General features: G+C 41.9%; 1 protein-coding gene across 12 annotated transcripts in view; it reads right to left on the bottom strand.

Moving 5' to 3' along the window:
* The window catches only part of ABI1 (abl interactor 1), a 77,383-nt gene extending 63,479 nt beyond the window's left edge, over positions 1-13,904 (bottom strand). For 10 of the 12 annotated variants that reach the window (XM_051611797.1, XM_051611799.1, XM_051611802.1 and 7 more), the window contains exon 1: positions 13,612-13,826. In XM_051611797.1, coding sequence (XP_051467757.1) covers positions 13,612-13,728 — 117 coding nt within the window. In that variant the 5' untranslated portion in view covers positions 13,729-13,826. Of the gene's footprint in view, positions 1-13,611 lie in introns of all 12 variants that reach the window. The other 2 variants (XM_051611806.1, XM_051611807.1) reach the window with 2 other exon arrangements.
* Between the last annotated feature and the right edge of the window lie 7,259 nt (positions 13,905-21,163).

Genomic DNA, 21,163 nt, shown 5'->3' with positions numbered 1-21,163 from the left:
AGGTTTTTCCATATGAAGATGTTGCAGGACAACAAAGCAAGAGAGGAAGTCAGGAAGGAGAGAACAGAAAATCACTAGCAACCCTGTCCATCTCCAAGGAGCAGCTTAAGGCACTAAAATGTAGAGTGAAGAGTTACAGAGGCCTTTTTACATCCAGTAAACGTCTGGACTGCAAGTGCTCCTAATTCAAGACGGGTTCTCATGTTTAAGAAAGTCACTTCCAACATGCAGGCGCTGACCAGATTTTACAGCTCAGGCAGATCCCAAACATCACAGTATTTTTAAAATGAAGAAGAAAACAATTGCCATTACAGGGTAAAATTCACTTTTCATCCTCCATGGCACTACACTACTGACTATTTACTGTCTTGAAGATGAATATGCTCACTCCAGCAGGAAACCATCCAAGGGCTTGCACATTCTGGCAAACTGTGCTTGTATCAGAAACCAGTGGATCCCCACAGTTTTGTTGTAGCTTCCTTCCCAGCACAAGGCACACTTGCACACAGCAATCTAATAGTAATAAAAGTAATGGACTGGAATACAAGGACTGATTGTTTTTACAGGAACTTCCATGTAAGTGGAGAAAAGCAACCTAGTTTCTGTTTCCATTTGATCACATAAACAGCTGCTAATATTGCTTAGACTTCTGCATATTCATAGACCTGATTGTAAAATTTTTATCTGATAATGGTTGTAAGCACACTACATCCAGTTTGTTAAGAATTATTTTTTATTACATTAAAGTTTGATCCTATGGTTCGCAACAGCATTTCAAAACCTTACATACATAAGCTCATTTAAATACTGGGTTATTTCAATTGCAGCAAGTAGGAACTTAGCTCCTCAAAAAACCAAACACATGCAACAGAACAAAACAGATGGCTCAGGAGAATGTGGAGGAGAAGGAGAGGAATAGATGAAAGTCAAGTCAATATTTTATTTTTTTTTTCCCAAAAAAGAATGTCAACAGCACAGTAGGTGAAAAAAGTAAAATATGGCAATCACATCCAGTAACAGGTAAGACTTAATTTACAGAAACAGACAGAAGAAAGTTCTTCAGGAGAAAATTCAGTGTCAAATTCAGGAGTAAGGGGATAGTTTTGGTTCAGGTTTTTGGGGTTTTTTTAGGCAAACTCCTTGGAGAGAGAGTTGCTGTAACATTGGTTAGCACAGCAGTAATTCAAGCAGCTTTTCCTAGAAATACAGTTGCAATGCCTCTCCTAGACAATTACAGCAAAGTTTTCTAATCCATGTTGAAGTTCCACTGGTGTTTTGATGCTGCTCCTTTACATAATTTTAACAACTGCTTCCCCTTCGTGTACAATGTAGAGGAAGGCAGCTTAAGGCAGATGCAGGAGGTCCCGAGAGTCATACAGCTGACAGCAGTGCTTGCACTTCCATGAAACCAGATACATAAGAATAGTCACATCAGCATCACTCCCCATCCTCTCCTCCAGTAGTAACACAACTCTTGAACTTTTCTATTTCAGCGCTTGTAGTAGTGCCACCAGAACACCTTGCTACTGCTTTGTCTGTAATCAGCTTGACAGATGAATGGCCTTATTACAGCCACAGAGGAGCAGCGTTGAGAGAAACAGTCCTTTCACAACAGGGACCCATCAGCCGCACTTGCACATCCACCCATACACACACTGCATCTACCTGCACACCCATGCATCCCAAAGGAAGCTGATCACCTGCCCCATCAAGTTAAAACACAAGGGAGGCCGAGGAAGGTCATGTACAACCATGGAACAGCATGTGTGACATTGTATCTGGCATATTCAATGGCTTCAAAGATGGAGATGGTCTCTTGTGCTGCAAGAGAGGCAGAAGTAGTAGTCCAAGCAAATTATGTGCCAATTAAGTTGACTGGCAAGGCTTAGATACTAGAGATAAGATTCCTACTATGATGTTAGTAGATGTGAGCAAGCCCCAGACCGGAACAATTACATTTCACAAGCTCTGTTCAAAACTCTTTCAAACAGCAGTAAGTGGCTGTGTCAGCTGCAAAAGGAAGTTATACCATAAAAACATGCTCTCAGTTTTACCAAGGAATATACAGCATTTACATGTAAATAAAATTATGTGTATATAGAGGATAGAGAAGGAAAGACTTTTTTATACAAGAACAGCCTAAATACTTCATATATGTCCAAAGCAAAACTGGAGATTGGTCTATTACCACCTACCCTCCTAACCAGCTCTTACAAGAGGAATGGCGTTTCAGCTTCCTACCTTATCATTTTCTAAAACGAAACTGGAAAGAAAAAAACAAATGTTTTCTATTAAAAAACTACATAAATCCATTTTCCTAGTCACAAAAGAGAGTTCTTATCGTCATGAATGGCCACATTTTTGCATCCATTATACTTAATGATGATGCATCTTTCTTAACTTTCGCAGGTTAGTTTGCATTTAGTCATTTTCAGAGGCAAGAAGCCTAAATGAGTATCTTTTGCTCATTATTTATGTTCTCTATTTGTATAACTCCTTCACAACTGATCCATTAAACACCACTTCCCTTCCAAGGCCAATCTTTAAAAGCCTCCTGCTTTATGAGACTGACAAGAATGACTCACAATACTCCCCACATTCATCCCCCCAGGCCTCGTGGGATGTTATACAGCCAGTAAGTACCTGCTTCAGTTTATACTCCCCCGCTCCCAGCGCTGCTGCAGTAACCCTTTACAGCAATCTGGGGAAAAAAGTTGTCTGCTGTAGGTAGGAAGTAAAAAGTAACAGTATTTGCTTGTAATGTTGTCATTCTACCATGTCACAGTTACCAGAAGACAGTGGTTGAAGAGTGAAGGAGAGCCACACACTCTCCCCAGTTCTCCTCTGCTTGTACTCCTACCAGTAACTTGGTCAAGACCCTTAACATGCTTTCCAGTCATCCTTCAAACCACTTCCATTTTCTGTCAACAAGACAGAAAGTTATGCAACGTAGATCATTCTTTATCAACTCTGAAGCCCCCTTTCCATACCCAGGGAATACGCTCAACCTACCCACCCTGTTCCCCATCCCACATTCAAGACCAAACTCAGCAACTTTTCTTCCCTCAGCAAAGAAGCAGCAGCCCACAGGTATCTGCATACCTGTCTCCTACCCCCAGTAAACAATCCTCTCTTATTATTACCACAAATACCTTCATTAGTCTCTGAATAAACCATAATCACTGCAGAGTACTAACTGGAACTGATTTTACAGTACTTATTCATGGACATTAGGTTTCCAAAGAGGGAAAATGTGCTAGAAATCCTTCCATTGATTGTTACCCTTCTCCATTGGTTTAAAAGGCAGCCTGCTAAAAAGGAATTAAATACACATCTAGAAACTACATAGCCACTGCTCAAGTGATACAACACTTCTTACAAAATAAGCAGTGTTGTATGAGCCCAAGCTTCAATTACATCTCTGGCAACAACAATTTTCTCTACATTTCAAAGCTAAAGACACCTCAGAAATTAGACAAAATCTGCTGCCATCTAAGACAACATATACTTGCAATGCTCTCAGGCAAGCCTCAGGACTACTTCAGCAACCAGATCATTTCAGTCCTGGGAGAACATAAGGTATGCTGCAGCCGGAAACACACCCCTGGTATTTGAAGAGAGCCCTTGTAGAGCCAAGCACTTCCAAACCAGACAAACATTTTATCCAATGCAGCTCAAGCCAGGAGTTAGCATCACAGAAACAATAGCTCCTCCCAGAAATTTAGAAATCCTGAAAATCAGCCAGCAAATCAAAAGCCAAACAATCCCCAGCCAGGCCCCCACGGATCTTGCCAACATAAGTGCATTGATCTATCATATCTTTGTTAGTCTGATACTCTTTGGACCTTGACTGAATTATCATCTAAGCCACCTGCCACCTCACAGTGGCAACCCTGGAGGCTATAATATTTTATAAAAACCCTTCAGGATCAGGTCCAGCTCTGCTTTGTGAATACATAGCTATTAACATGTCAACAAAACACCATTCCACCTGACATTCCCTTTTTCCTCACTGTTAAGAGATCAAAAGCTCTCCAATCAGAAAAGTTCCATTAAGCCCCTTCCAGTCCTTGGTCTTAGAGTAACAAAAGGACCATCTTCCTGAACAAGATAATTTTCTTATAAAGGAAAGGCCTGGCCACATACATCTGACAGGTCTCCTAAGAATTTCATTAGTAGAATCAAATCAGTCCCATTGCACACTATGCCTCCCCAGCTGCCTTCTGTTTCCTATGTATCCTATTCATCACAGCTTCCCCAGGTGGTTACAGACTACTTCACAGACAAGGTTCTTGAAGATAATCTAAAAAATAAACGTATATAAATGCCTTTGGTAGCTGAAAGCTTCAAATTATTCAAACCCATGCTAGTAGAAGCTGTTTATCTGAAAGGCATCATGAAAAACAGCTGCATAATTTAAACTGCAAGGCAGTAAAATACACAGTTAAATAATAATAGAAAGATATTAATTAAAAGAAATAGGCAAGGGAGAAGAGCTCTTCAGAATAGATACGAGACTAGAAGTCAGTGAGGTAAAGAGCAAGCACATTGTGTGTTTCAGAGGCAGAAGCTGCAATGAGAGCACTCTTGCACGAACAGCAACAAAAGAAAATCCATGGTATGTGGCAGCAGGAGAAGAATAAGTGAGTCAACAAGTCTACAAAACAACCTAGAGGAAGCAGACAGGAGACTTCAACAATAAAAGAAAAATCAGCAAATTCACATTAAGATCACAGGCTAGGAGAAGCACCTGGAAAGAGAGAAATGTCACTAGTAATATTTAGTGACATAATAGTAACTAACATTACTAGGTACACAAATTTGAAAAGACAAGCCACAACACAGCATTCTGCAGCCTAGATGGTTACTGCAGTAGTCTGCTGCAACTGCCTGGACACATTGTCCTTCTCTTGTCCATTTGTTTTACACAGACATTTTCTTATCTTAGGCTTCAGAATATACAGAACTATTGCATGGGGACCACAGTTCAAGTATTAATTCATTGCACACCTGCTACAATAAAGTCAAGTAAGGTGCTTGACTGACAACAATTGCCACAGGACAAATACTGGCTGGCAGATTTGCTGACCCTAAAGTACAAGGAAGTCAGAGGATGGAAGTGAAAATATGCATCTGGTGAAATATTAGCTGAGGAAAAAAGGCAACAAAACCCCCACATTTGCTAATGAAGTATAGCTTCCAAAAAATACTATCTTGTGAAATACTGGTGTGAAAGTAGCCTGAAGAGTTTACACTTCAATTTCTTTCCAAGGATATCAAAGAACTGCTGTCCTTCAAGTAGTAAGCAAGCAAATTTTTTAATTGGAATTATTAATAATATTAAGACCACCCAGTAAGAACATTACATTCAACCCTAAAGATGTCAGACCAGCATTTGTTTTAGTAAGGTCTCTTTACAGAAGTAGGAACAGTAGCATGTTTTACTCCTGTTTCTCTTTCAGGTCACAATACAATTAGAAAAGTGATGTGAAGTCTCTTCCCCTTGAGTTCTTTAACTGCTGATCACTACAGTATCAGAGCCTCCTCACACACAAAGTAGCATGCTTGCTCTTCTGCACTAGGAAGTATACACAGAGTTGATTATTTTGGGATCTTTGGAGAGTGAGGGAGGGAGGAAGGGAGAGGGAAGACATTATCAGAAATGTGTCTGCTATCTTAACATAAGAAAGCTCTGTTTCATCCTGAAGAGACAAGCTTTGATGTTCTTTTAGAATATTCCACCATGGTAGAAGATACAGCACACATATTATGTGGCTGTTATGAAGAGACTTTATTGTAGGACAGGGCCAAACCAAGAGGAGTTTTGAGTTTCAGAGCCTTTTTCCATTTGCCAAACCCAGCACTTACTAAACTTACTTGATCAGGAATCTTAGACAAGAATATTATTAAAATAAACTCACCTTGTAAGCAGTCAATTTTTTTCAGAGTAAAGCTACTTTGTTTTAGCCAGCAGATAGGCTACCAATTTAATCTATATTAATAAATATCTGAAAATGCAACACTCCTGTTATGCTCCAAACTGAAATTCTCCTGCAGGGTCCCCCCCACTTCTCTTCTAAAATATCAGCATCACAGTAACAAATTTACACATTGCAAAGCGTACACAGCTCCTGTTAGCAGCATTAAGAGCTTGCTTAAGTAATTACTAACATTATTTGCATAGTTTCAAGCAAAGGTGGCATCTACGCTTTTATTAATTAACCCAAGGAAAAAAAGGCATCCCCTCTAATACTAAGAGGGGGAGTTCGCAGTTTTGCTTTTAATTTGCTGAACAACACGTGGATTCCTCAAATAACTCACCTGTTACAAGTGATGTATCTTTTATTTCACTACCTGGCCCTCAGCCAGCAAAACTCTTGACTGAGCCTCTCCAGCACAGTCAGAAGGGCATGCTGGTGGAAGTGAAGGAGGAAAGGCACTTGCAGATACCATCTTCACAGAGCTCTGTTCAGAAGTGTATCATGACCTATTTTCCACAGCACCCTAGTCTTGGTCCCCAAGGGCTCTGTGCAAGTTTTGAGCTGTAAAGAGTTATTTCTACAACCCACAGGAGACATCAAGTCTGTGTCTGCAACAGCTGCCTCACCAGCAAGGTCAGGAAAAGGGAGGAACTGTGCCTCAGCACCATATCTACTATTTCAAATTCAGCAGATACTTCTCTTTAGTTAGGGGTGGAGAGAAGGGAGGATCTCTGTGACTAAACCCACTCGCTTCTGTCACAAGTGCTCAGATTACAGGGGTGCAAGGTGGCAGTGGAAGGAACAGCATCAGAGGAACACCACTCTGGGTAACATAAATACTTAAGACAGCAGAAATGCCCAGGTAATTATGAACAAGCCTGGACACTGAGTAACAGAGGGCCCACAAGTCATCTCCTACCAAGTAACAACAAATAAAAACCACACCATGCTCTTCTTGACTCCAAGTTACTAATTAAGGACTGAACACAGGCACAGAGAGAGCAAGATACCCTCTTACTCCTCAAGGATGTCTGGCTACACCAGAACTGACTCTTTGTCCACACAGCTGCCATCCTGTTGTTCTGCAGATCAGTAAGATTTTAGTCACCAAAACTGTCAAACACAGACTGCTTTCACTAATAGGAAAGAGAGGGGCATCTTCTTGTGCCTCTGCCAAGACAGACAGACCCACCAACACACAGACAGATAGTACTGTGAGCTTTATGTAACTCCAGAAGTTTGCAAAGCCAAAAATTAGAATCTCAAGGTTCTTATGAGAAGATGTATGTAAATCTCCTAAGTAGTAATTGCTGCTAATGAGCTAAATGATGATTTCAGGTGCATGTTTTCCCAGAGGATTCACTGCACAGTCTCTGTGGACACTATCCCGGCGTTTCTGCAAATACGCACTTTTTGCTGTGTTGAAGTATAACAGGCATTTCAGAAAGGGGTGAGAGTAGGGGAAAAACCCTGTGCACAGCACTGGAAATCCAAACAATCAGGTTCTGTTCCCAAATCTGAAAGCACATCCTTATATGACCTTCCACAAGTCAGATATACATTCTGTGCTTCCATTTATGTTTCTGTAATATGAAGACAGATCAAAAGGCTAAACAAAGATATTGGCAGGTTGCATCTGTTTTTTTGTTTCAGAGTTCGAGGTTTTTAGTTGTTAAACTTAGATCGACAGCACAGATACTAACAGGAACTTTGCCCTCAGAGGTACTAAGCTTCCTACTCATACACAGCTTGTTCCTGTCCTCTTACCTTCATTACAATATGATCCACTTTATGAGCCCTCCTTAAGGCCCATCTATTTTCTCTTTACCGTAAGAGCTACTTAATGTAACAAGCTCCCAGTGAACTGGAGGGAAGTAAGTATTAGATAGTTTCCCCCCTTCCCTCCCCTCTTCCCTCCCTCCAGCTCCACTGAGCTGGGCACAGCGAGTGCAGCAGTGAGAGCAAGGATCATGCTTAACACCCACTCACAACAGACCACCTGCAAGCTTCTGCCTTCTGATGAATGTGCAAACAGAAGGCAGCAGATTGCTCTCCTCTGTGGAAGAAGCAGTATGCACCTGTAAAAGCTTATCCAAATCCATTTTACTTCACCTGATTAAGGCAGCACAGTGCAGACACCACCATCTGCTGAAATACTAATGGAAAATGGAGAAAGAGGTGGCTTCTTTAGCCAAATATACTAAAATTAATGGAAACACTTCAAATTTGGAAAAGCCAATCTTGTATCATCTGCCTCCTCTGCACTCAAGACAGACAAAAAATACTCTAGGATCTGTTTCCTGTATATGCAGGATAACCACTTGCTGATAACATGAAGTTGCACTATTGTTTTATTGTTGCTTTTTTGAGCTACATACACAATTGTATTTTCCAAAACACAGTCAATGCACTGGCACAAAAGACCTATCCAAGGCACAGAAGAGCTACAATCCTAATCCAGCCACCTGTACCCAAATTATTATTATTGTTAAAATCATGCACACAGAACAGCCAGTGTTTTTATACTGTTGTCAGACCTTTGTTTATACTACCTCAAAAAAGGACAGTGTTTAAAGGTATAAGCTAACATTTTTCTTAAAGAATATGATTTAAATCTACAAAGCATAGCAGATGGTACATGCATGATTCATCTCATTGCTCTCTACTTTTTAATTATATTTTGCTGTTATAGAAAATGAAGTGGCTTAATTTGCTTTTTTGGTAAATTGTTCCAAATTTAGCAACTAAACCAGAAAAAAAATAAATTACTGTATTTACTCTTGAAAATTAACCTATGAACATAAAAGCATTCAAATTCTCACAGCACATAAAAGATTTGTATTAGTGACAATTTAAGAAGTTTATCCTTTTGAAGCAGGTCATTTCCTGAGTTAGACATTCTGAGTGAACATTGTAGTAAACTAAGCAAAGCCACTTTCCATACACCAGGCAACTAAAACAAGTGTCAGATCAGTTACTAACATTTAAGGAAAAAGAAATACCATGAAAAGTTATTTCCTTTCCAATACATACTATCTACTGTATAGGTTGCACAGGATTACTAAACGCATACTGGCAGATAGATTTGTGAAACTTCTTGCATGCAAAAATTCTGCTGAAGCCCACACATTTATTTTTCTACCCACTGGAAAGAGACTTTAATTTTCTGTAATAGGAATCAAACTGAAATCTCTCCCTACTTTTGTCTGTGTTACCCAGAACAGCTCGTTAACTCACCATTCAGTTTCCACATACTAGTTGGAAGAAGCTACAGAAGGAAACAACATGACAACAAAAAAACCCACACAATTAGGCAACACAGCACTAACTTCCTTAAAAGGTCTTTCACTTAATTTATTTTCTAAAGCTGCTAGATCCCACTAGAGACCATCAAGATCAACATTTGCACAAATAGTACATATTCCAACCTATTCATTTAGAGGTTCTCACAGTCATATTAAAATAATATTTGAGCTTCAAAAAATTACAAGGGCATCTTCCCAAATAGGCTAAAAGGAAATAGACTGACGAAAACTATGTATCGGCCTACAGATAAACAAGACTGTAACATTTAAAACAGTAGGGGAGAGTTGTAAGCAGTGTTTCATAGCACAGACAGGCCTCTCTGAACTACACCAGTCAAATGAAAGTGTTCAAAAGGAAGACATCAGTGCAGTAACACTGGAGATGCTGGTTTCTGGTGTCACTTCTAATGCTTCATAAGCTAGTAATTGCTAATAAGTTCATTAAAAACTGAAAATAATTCAATTCAGCCAGGAAACTGATCAAAGAATCGCTGTGCAAGTTAATATTTTCAGCTGAAGAATCATAATTAGCACGGTAAGTACTTTAACTCCATGTTATTTCTGTACTAGTACTGATTGAGCTCATACTGTTTAGGGCACTGATGATAATGCAGCTACCTCAGAAATTCCCCATCAGTATCTTTAGCCTTTATGCTACAAATTTTTAGATAACCTTTCAGAGTTACATGTACACTGAAAGTGGCTAGTCCTAGACTTTATCTGCAGGCAAAGGATTTGGGGAAGGCATTAGGTACTGGAACTTCTGTTTGTACGGCATCTATGAAGATGTCTCATTACTTACAGTGAGCTAAGTGAGGGGAAGAGAGGTAAAACTGTTTTGTAATGTATGTTATTATAAAGGTATGCCCATTCACAAGCAAACATCTCCATCATTAGATAGCAGTCATACCAGTATTCTAAACAGTTTTAGAAAAAGAACATTTAGAAAATTTTAAGAAAAATGTAATTTATCTATATTTAAAGAAAACTTACTTCAGGAGACAAAAAACATGCTTCCAGTTTCAAGGTTCAAAAACTGCTTTTAAAACTGTCCAAAGCTTAAGTCTCTGATCTAAAAGAAAATAGGAATTTATTTTCCTACCTACTTGTCACCGAAGTTTCCAGACACAAACATAGATCTTAAATCTTGTCACAGATTAAATACAGTAATGTACTTATGCCTTTTTCCTTCCAGTCAAAGCCAAAATCCCCACCGATAACATCACAACTTCCTCCAATTACTACTTCTACATTTGGTTTCCTTTCCTTTTTTTTCCTGTCTCCCTCTCTCCTAAATCCCCCCACCAAGATGGCCACCATACTGCACTTTCTGTACAGTACTACTGTACTGGTCCTACAAATCTTCCTTATAAACTTATTTATTCTGCATCTCCCCAATTCTTTTTTCTTCCCATCAGATAAACCTTGGAGAATACACATAGTCTGGAGAGCAAACTATGTTACTGCATCACATTTTGATTTATTCACAATTTGCTGTAGTTTCCCAGCTTTCTAAGAACACTGATTTTCAATTTGAGAGTCCCAAATCCTGCAATCTTGCCTAAACGCTTAAGTAAAAGGACTTACTGTCAATACAGCTACATTCACAATTAAGGAGCCAAGTTCCATCCAGCTGAGTCTTTTTCCCTCCCCCACCCTTTTTTTTTTTTAAAAAAAAAGGAAATTCTAAGGACATTCTCTTAACAAATCAGCACAACCAAAATTTTACCAGAACTATTCCCAGATTAAGAGAAAGAGACAAAACAAGATTCATATGTTTTCATATTAAAAAAATAGCTTAAATATGCCAGTATTGAGACTGGGAAATTACTTTCCTGTTTAAGTGAGTAAAGAATATAAAACATAAGATTGAGAACATCAAGAGTTCTTAATAAACATAAAAGTACTATTAGAATTACTACAAATTGTTAGCACCAGCACTCAGAATAGTCAAGACAAGCTCATTCCACCTCAACACCACAACAAAGAGTGGGTGACAGAAGCACAGTGTCACCAAATTCACTAAATTCACACAGTGAGTTCAAACCTATCCAAACTCATACCAGGCTGAATCAGTTACACGCTACAGGATCAGTTACAAGGTATATCCACTTCTGAATGACTTTAACACTCACTTCATGGCCAGGTTCTCTCTTCTGGACTGCCTTTTATAAAATGCACAATTACATGAAATACAAATATTTTATCATGCATTGGTTAAGCCTCTTCCTCTCCTTCCCTCCCATCCCACAAGACACACATGCTCCCACCTCTCCTAACCCAGTGCCCTGTGTCATACTGCCTAATCCTGCAGTTATAATCTGTTCAGTAGTCCAACCAGAGACCAGATGGCTTTGTATAAAGTGCTTATTAAAAAACCCACCCCATCACATATTAAAAAACAAATTACATGCAATTTTATCAATATATTTGTCATTTTTACTGAACACATATACATTGTACGTCCAGTACAAGCAAGATATACATTTTTCAAAGCTACTGCACAAATCCTCATGAGGAAATTTAGAACTCCAGCTTCCTTTCAAAAGGGGTAAACACAGCTGTACACAGATAAAACAGACTGTACCAATCCCACATCCAGCTGACCTTGATACTCGAGGTGAAAATGAGCTATCAAATTTTAAAAATAATAATAAAAAATTAAAATAAAAGCCACTCCACATGACCAGATGGGAATTGGTTCAAGTGTTGGGGTTGTTTTTTTCTTGTTTGTTTGCTTGCTTTAAGAAAGAAAAGGCTAGTTTTAAGACTCTGAAGAAAATGATGTAATTGAAGATTCTCTGTAACTTTCTGACATAGGCAAAAAGTCAGGAGCAGGAGACAGGTCAAAACTTGTGCTGCAATTACCATGCTCATGTATTTGTCATATTTCCCATGAGTAAAACCAAATGAACCTCGCCTCTTCGAAGCATTTATATCAGCAACTTTCTTTGGGTGGAGCAAACAACTCGGAAGAGTAAATAGACATTAACTCATACCACCTCAGATACCACAAAAAAAAATATCTTCAAAAATATGCCTTGTTAGAGCAGTTTTAATCCAAGCACCTAATTTTTTTAAAAAAAAGAAAACAAAACAACAAACACTTAATATTATCAAAGTTGTGTTTTCAAATGTGCTGCTCCACTACTAAAAACGGTAAGACATCTTACCAGCAAGGATGGTTGCCGGATAATTTATTAACCTATACTAAGTCCTCACCACAGGTAGTCTAGTATGAGGTTCAACAAGTGCACTTTAAATACCGTGTAGTAAGTGGAGTTTATTTGCTTTTCCCTTTCAATTTTTTTACTAAAAAGAAAATCATAATTCGAATTTGAGGATCTCTGGGTGGTTCTGGATCCCTATCAGTATGACTAAGTATACAGACTTGCTGCAAATCGTGAAAGAATAATTACAGTAAATTGCGCTTAAAGTAGCTATTCAAAAGCAGATTTCAAGCAAGGCCAAGAAGCACTGACAATCTACGGGGGCAAAAATCCACACCGACTGGCGGAGACACGCTATAACCAAGGGAGCCTCTTCCCGTATCGGTCTGGAACTCCTGCGGCGGGTGTCGGGACTGCGAAGCCGGCGAGAGGCACCGATTGCCATTTTGAACCGCCCCCCCAGCCTCCCCCAGCAGCGCCGGCAGCTTCCTGCCCCCGCAGACCGGCCGCCGCGGGGATGCCAACCCCGCACGGAACGCCGCGAAGGACCCAGCGCTCGGCGGCCACCGCGGATCCCCCCCCCCGAGCACCGCACGACGTGATGTCGGCCGGGTGCGGGGCCGGGTGCGGGGCCGGTTGCGGGGCCGGGTGCGGGGCCGGGTGCGGGGCCCCTGCCGCCGCGGGTGGCGGCCCCGCGCTGCCGGCTCCACGTGAGGCGCGGCCGCCTCAGCAACCGTCACCAACCGCCGCCCCGGGAGCCGCCGGCTGCCCCCGCGGGGAGCCGGGCAGCGGGGGGACCTGCCCGCCCGGCTCTGCGCCCGCCCGCACGCCCCGCTCACCCCCCACCTCGTAATCAATAAATACAGAGAGAGAAGGGGGGGGGGGTGGAAAAAAAAAATAGACCAAAAAAAAAAAAGACACACCCTCCGAGCCGGGCTGACATAATAACCCCCTCCCTTCCCCTCCGGAGCTGGGGGGAGGGAGGCCCAGTCGTTCGGCTGGAAAAGTTGAAAGAAAAGAGAACCCGCGGGGAGCGGCGGCGGGGGCAGCCGGGAGCCGCGCTGCCCCTCCGGCCCCTCCGGCCCCGCCGCCCGCACCGGAGAACCGAGCCCCGCCGAACCTCCGAGCCCCGTCGCCGGCCCCGCCGCCCCTCACCTGGATGTAGTTGTTTTCGCAGTAGTCGGCGACTCGAGTGAGGTTCTGGTAGCTCTCGAGCAGAGCCCGCTTGCCAGAAGGGATTTCCTCCTCTAGCAACATCTGCAACTCTGCCATTTTCCACCCCTCCGCATCGCTTCCTCTTGCATTAAAGAGACAGCAGCAGCGCCGGGCTCGCAACCCGCCTGGTATTGTGGGATTCCGCCTCGCCTTCGTGAGCCCTCGCTTTCCCCACCCAGCCTTCCCCCTTCGCGGGGAAGGGGGGAGAAAGGGGAAGAAAAAAAAAAAAAAAAAGACAGACACACCCAGCCCCGCGTAGCGAAGCAGGCCGGGAGCTGTAGGCAGCGCCGTGTCCCGCCGAGCGCAGGCGCGGGGAGGCGGGGCGGAGATGGCGGCTCCGGGGCGGCCTGCCCTGCCCGGCCCGGCCTGCCCGGCCCGGCGGCGGCGGAACCGTCCTCCTGGGCGCTGAGCGAGGAGGCGGGAGCCGTCTGTCCTTCCCCCCACCCCATCGAAACAAAAAGCTCAGCAGTGCTGCCGTGAGGCGATGCCTGTCTTCAGGAGGAAACCGAAAGGGGCTGGGGGGGAAGCGCTGCCCCGGTTTCGGGCCTCTTGCCAGGATAGAAATTTGAAGATGACAACGGAATTGGTCAAACAGCAGGACTGGTCAAACAACAGGCGTGTCGTGATCAGGGCAGTTAGTTCCTTCCCTGGGGGTTATTCCCTAGGGGAAGGGAGAGGTACAGATTCAAAGCTGTGTAGATCTTCGTGGAGGCCTGCTCAAAAGTAATGCTTCTCCATTAGCATTTTTTCTGGTCTTAGTTTCATAAGAAAAACTTAAGTATTTGGCTGAGGTAAATACATAATTCTTGCCACTCTTTTACCTCTGTCGTTAATCATCGTTCAGGGCCTTCTCTGGTTGTTGCAAAGGTGTGGAAAATAAGGGTCTGGTGATTATTTAGTACAATCTTTGTTGTGTGTGTTTTTTTGTTGTTTTGTTTGGGTGTTTGTTGTTGTGGGTTTGTGGTTTGTTTTTTTTGGGGGGGGGGTTGTTGGTTTCGGGGGGGGTTTTTTGTAAGCAAAGTCCTGTTTCTGTGAGCATACCAGAGGAAAAGCCAGTAACAGCAGGTGGCTTCTATGCTGGGATGTCCAAGCCTTCCTTTGCAATGAGTAACGGGCCCAGGAGAAGCTGTTCCCAAGGCCCCTTATTCATGCCTTGGCTTTGTGTGCTGTGTGTACAGTTACAAATGCAAGTGGTATTAGTCCTTAAGTTTTCGTAGTTGGCCCAGATAAACCCACAGACCAGTGAAAAGTCAGCATGTTTTAGAAAAAAAAATATTCTCAAACAGCTTCTAGTAAAAAAAGACTGCCTCACCTCTGCATAATTGTATGGTATTTTGAATGTCCTCCGGAGTCTATCTTCTATTTGAAGTACTGAAAGCAGTGCTGGCCAGGAGGCTTTGGTACACCTGCTGATGAGTCCAAATCAAGCTGGAGAGAGGAAAAATAGTTCTCCCTTCCGATATGAGGTCAGCAAAGTCCAGCATCTTTGTCTAGAACTATGGATGTGAGGATGGATGTTAGGGAGCTGGGAAGGACCAGTGGGCCTGTGAAGGTCTTTGCAGCTGGAGTTACAAAAAAAGCTGGAAAGAGCTAGACGGGTGTTGAGATACTTGACTGCTGTCTGGGACAGCAGAGGAAGGAGCTGGTACATTTGCAGCACTTGCTGTGGGATAGAAATGCATCTACATTGCTGTCTTCTAGTGGTTAATTAATTTGGCAGCTTAACAAAATTGCTTACAAAGTGCCTTCAATAACTGTCTCTAGGACAGCCTGAAATTTCCAATACAACATTTTATTTTGGATTCCAAGTATCCTTTTAATGTAAAATAATTAGATTTCATCTGCAACAGTATTGAGATATAGACAAGCTATTAATGGGTCCCAGGGCAAGTATGATCCTGTGTACTGGCTTCTCCTTGTTTCCAGTTATGATACAAAGATGAATTTGATTTCTCTATTTAGTCTGGCTGCAAATTGCCCAACACCTATTGGCTCGGATGAGTCTGTAATTGCCTACAGATCAAAAACTGACTTCATGGAAGCTGTTAAGAACCTCAAATGTAGCACAAATGTTGCCTGCTCTTCTTAAAATGTTGTTGCTGCCCCTGTACCAAGACACAACAGATATGTTGGGCCTTGCACATAATTTTTTTTTTTTACTATGAGAAAAATCAGTGGTGTGTGTGTTTTGCTAAATGTGTTGTGCTTTGTGTCAGTGGGCACCCTAGTCCTACAGGCAGATAGTAGGACAGCAGCTGAGCTGGGAGACGCTGGCTTCCAGGAAACGCACTCACCTTCAGCTGTAGAGCAGTGGCTGGCTCCAGGCTTGCTTACAGCCCCTTTCCCTCCAAAAGATCTCGACCCGAAAGGCCTTGCACAAACAAATAAACCCTTCCAGCTCCGTGTCAAACTCAACGCAGGAAGCCCTGGTATGGCCGTGTCAAAGAGCACCACCTTGTGGCATCTGCCGCGTGGCTTTTCTTCATCCTTCTGGCACAGCCGGGAGGTACCCGGTGCCTGGTGGGTACACCTGTGGTAGATACGGACACACCCCAACTGGCTCCACGCTGAGCTGGGTCAGCTCCAGCTCAGTGCCACACAACCACTGCAGCACTGCTGCAAGGGCCACACATCACAGGATGCACTGGGAATTCTGATGTGGATGTGCTCAATTGATTAAATCAGCAGGCCTAATTAGCTCTTGCCCCATGCTAGCCCTCCTGCTTTCAAAATTACTCTCTACAGGGTCACTTAAGTGTCTTCGTAGTGTGTTCCTCATGTCTGAGGTTCTTGGATGGTTTATTGACTCAGATACAATAGACCCAAGCTGGCTCTATGAGTGTGCATGGTGTGTACACCAAGTGATTCCAAAGCACCTGGAAGCATGGAGACACATGGATAGTTCTGCAAATGCTAGCCAAATCTAACAGAACCAGACAAAATAAACCTTGATGTGAGCTGACCTTTGCTGAAGACACTAGTGTGCATCTGAACTGCATTTGCTGGGTTTTCCTTTAGGAATAATTCCATTGTGGTTTGTTGTTGTTTGGGGTTTTTTTAATTGTCATACTTTCCCATTGCTGTAGACAAGCATCAAATTAACTAACTTACTCAAGATGCTTTAAGAGAGCTGGGAATGAAAATTTTCCTGGCTGGAGCAGCTGGACCAGTAGAGGAAAAAAATGTAATGGTGCTGGTTCAAGCTCCACCCAATCACCTGAATGAGATCCCATCCAGAGGAAAATGTGCTTATATACCGCTGGGTGTCTCAACTGGCTGTCTGAGACTTGCTCCTCCTCTACGGCAATGACAATCTCCAGGGGCAGTGCTGTCCTGGGGTATTTTTGATTGGAAGAGAAAAATGTGACTATATTGTAAATGCACCTGTTTAGAACAGCATAAAAGTAGCAGTATCAAAGCAACTTCTCCTGCACCGTTATTTGTGTAGCTCTGTAACTGTCTGTTCCCTTTTCTAGGCCATGGATTGACAAGTGTCTTTGTTTTTTTCACTTGGGAATGTTACTTGCTTCAGTAGTGTTGATTGCAAAACAACCCTTTATTTTTTGTCGGACTGATTCACAGCAGGATCAATTCCTGATTAAGTTGTTAAGCCTCACAAAAGGAAAAGGGGATGAGGGGCCTGGGGGATCTGAGGGGGCAGCTGGAAGCACAGAGGACATGGAGGCTGTTCAGATTAGCCATATCAGCTCTAGTGCCAAATGCCAAGTCTCATGTTCTTGTAAGAAATTTTTGTTGAGTACAGTGATATATTTACAGAAGTGTGGCTGTACCGGGACAAACTTGTGCAAATATTTAATTATATGTGTGTGTATATATATTTGTTTGTTTGTTTGTTTTCCTGAGAGCAGAAGTCACCTTTTTGGTATTTCCTACACTAAACCAGAAATAGCCAACCAAGAAACTACATAGCTCTGTTGGTTTGTCTTCCTGTGCGTTAGATCTAGCCCAGAGAGCCTTACTTAAGAACCAGAATAATTAACCATATTGATATTTCAGTTACCATCATGGGGTGTCTGAGTATTCCAGAGATGAATGGGGCTGTTCCCACTTCCTAGAGACAATTTGTCAGGCTCTCTGCGCTCTTGTGGGCACCTCTGCATGCCCTTTTTTCCAATTAATATTTCTAAGGTTTTCATCATAGCTGTAACTATTGGAGATGCTCCCTTGTGCCTCACCTCGGGAGGAGGGTTGTTTGGGGTAGGGCTGCATCCCTGAGCCAGGACCAGGAACCCCACTGCACCTCCGTGCCAGTTGCTAGGCAGCCAGTGAGCTCTGTGCAGCAGAGCCAGCACACGCCAGCCAGGCATTGCTAGGCAGCCTTGCGCTGCAGGAAAGCACAAAAGTAATAAGATTCAAAATTCCAGCTTCAAGAATGCAGAAGATAAGAGCGGCACAAAAATAAATAGTTTTACTGTATTTTGACATGACCTTTCTCCTCTAATATATTTTCACTCACAGGATTTGCCTTCTGTGTCAACCTCATTTTTCATAAAACTCTCCTCTTCATCCCTCCTGTGTGCTTATCTTGGCTCCTCAGCAGTGCTCTGGTGTCAACAGTCCTTCCTTTTCTCTCACCTCCACTACGCTTTACTCAACCTGTCATCTTGGATGTTCCCCTCCCATGCTCTGCTGGATCCCCTGTTCCTTTGGCTTCTCATTCTGGTCTTCATTCTTTTGTCATTCTCACCTCAGCCTCCAGTCACCAGGTTTCCTCCCCACTTTGCCTTTCCATTTTCACTGCGTCAAAGAATACCTCCCATGTCCTCAGTTCCCAGGTTTACCCAAGGGACCAATCTTGGTCTCATCTGCTGCCATCATTTTCAGCTGCCCATCACAAGGTAGGCTTATCTTCTTGAACACTCAAAATACTGGAAAGGCAGAGGAGGCATCCACTGCCCTCAGAGCAAGGGAAAAATAGAGGATCCAGACCCTAGTGATGCAGAACCTCAAGAGAGCCCATTTCTTTCTTCCTAGGCATTAACCAGGTAACATGGGTATTGTGTGACAAATTACAGGATAGCTTGCTTCCTACTCCAGTAACGAATCATGCTGAACTGCTTTGTTATAAAAACATTTTGAGTAGGGCTTTAAAGAAACCACTTAAAGCAGGAGGTGGATTTCTGGCAATAATCCTTTTTATTAGCAAATGTTTTTTGGCCCTCTTTTATTTAATAGCTTGGGGGGGAAATTTTGAATATTAAAATATAAATCAATCTTGTTGCAAGGGTTAGGCACGGAGTGAAAGTCATCTTTCTAAATAAACCCATACAGGTTTGGCCTACTCATTAGAGGGCAGGTTGGAATTTCCTGATTAAATAGCTGTTTGTTGGAGGATGTCAGTCCCTTAAAATGGAAGACTTTCTTTGATATGTATATCCCTGGGAAAGGTTTTTTACCCTGCATAGAGCTTCTGATCAAAAAAGCAGGCAAAGAGACACCTTGCCCAGGAAAACAGTAATATGTGGATAATTAGCTGTGGAAAGGAATATAGTAGATCCAAAGGCAAGTCTCCTGTGTCCCTGACTTGAAACCAGGCACTGAAAAGTGGATGCCCCATGTCAGCAGTGTCCTACTTGCTTAGCTGGAGTGAGTGTGCCTAGCAAGAGAACACCATTAGCCCCATTTCTGTTCTGCTTTGCACCACTTGATAAAATCTATGTGAATAACAGAAAAATATTCCAGAGTGAATGTATATACCTGTAGAGTCACCCCAGGCTTAGTAGGGCTTATTGGCTCAGACATTTTTTTTTTATTATTTTTTTTTTTCAAATTCATGCAACACTGCAAATTATGTCCTGGGACCTCTGGCTGGTGCTGAGCCTAGAGTTAGTGAGTTCTTGTGGGCTGTATTGACTATATACGGAACTGAAGTGTCTCTGGTGTTCCCTGAATATCTCTAATATTGAGGTTTTTCTGTTCTCCATCACTTACTGGTATCCCATGAACCTAGATAATGGAGTTGACTGCAATAATGCCATCATCTAGTTTATATGCACCTCGGAATCAATTAGTCCAAGCTTATGGCTACACCTCACTGCAATCTCTAGCCTAACCTATTTCCTATCATGAGTACTTAGTTTCTGTACATTAATTGAATGGATACAAACCAGAAAGCAGTAAACATCTGTGTTTTAGTTCTAAGTGTTTCAGAGCTAACATTTGATGGATTTTTCATTTTTTTATCAATTGAAATAATTTATATATGTCCATTTTTATGCTAAATAAAAAGAAATCAAAGACTCATTAAAATGTTCTTAGCATAATGCAAAGCCTTAAAATAATACTTTACTGTGAATATAATTTAATTTCACAATGGCAATTTTTCATTGTATTAGAGGAAACATGACCATGGATAGGAATTACTTTTATATACTTTCTATTTAAAAGATTGGGATTGGGCTTTTCAATTTTTTTTAAGCCCTAAAGGTTTTTTTTTTTTTAATGCAGATTAAAAGCATTCATACTCTGTACAGTTTAATTGATATGCCTCTTTTGCATTTAAATATATACTTCATTGAATTGCTACTTTCCATCATAAAGCAGAAAAGAAAAATAATTAAACTATAAGATCATGCTACTACAGAAAGTATTATTTTCCCAAGAAAAATAAATATTTGGCAGTAACTCTGCAGTGACAATATTTCCCAGCACAGTATTTGGGTGGCAAAATAAGACTCAGCATAATAGTATTTTTTTTCACCAAGTAAAACCATGTTACAGTTATTGGGTCTGTTCCAGCCCCCAGTGAAACAGTAAAGCTTCAATGGGAAGCAATATTGAGTCTCTGTGTTGAGCAGTATTTGAAAAGCAGTATCTTCAGTAGGTATTGAAGGCAAAAGGAATGGGATTGGATGCACAGCAACCCTCCGATGCAGTTGTCTACTAGAAAATAATTTCCACACTAAGATAACATTGACATCCTCCTTGGTATTGTCCCAGTCAGAGCCCAAACACAGACTGTGCAGATAATGAGAGTAAAAAGTCATTACACATAGACTAAGGCTATTCTCTGTTTGGAACATTTAAAAATAAATCAGGACATTTAGTGCAATCTAACAGAATGTAAAGGGTAAGCACTAGCTATTCAGAACAAATAGGGTTTTTCTTGCCTGATACTTTTCGTTGCAGTACAGGAACGATCTCTTGTGCCTATGAGATTGATTACATGTCTCTGACTTAGTTTAGATATAAATCAATCTCAGCAACCACTTATTGTTTCCTGTAGAATAATGCAGTAAAAATTGTCCTTTAATTACCATTAACAAAATTTACCTGCAGTGAAAGTGAATATATACCACTGGAAAATGACCTGGTTCAGAGGGCAGTAAATGAAAGCATGAACAATCTTTATGATGCACCAGCACAATTAGAAGTGAATATGTAAATTCCCAATGGCAGCTTCCTGCTATGCTCAACTATTTGATGTCAACATTAGCTGTGAATGTTTCAATTTATTTGGTTATAACCCTAA

This window comes from Apus apus, chromosome 2, assembly GCF_020740795.1.
Source record: "Apus apus isolate bApuApu2 chromosome 2, bApuApu2.pri.cur, whole genome shotgun sequence".
In the NCBI taxonomy this organism is placed as follows: domain Eukaryota; kingdom Metazoa; phylum Chordata; class Aves; order Apodiformes; family Apodidae; genus Apus; species Apus apus.
This window is presented reverse-complemented; position numbering and strand designations above follow the sequence as displayed.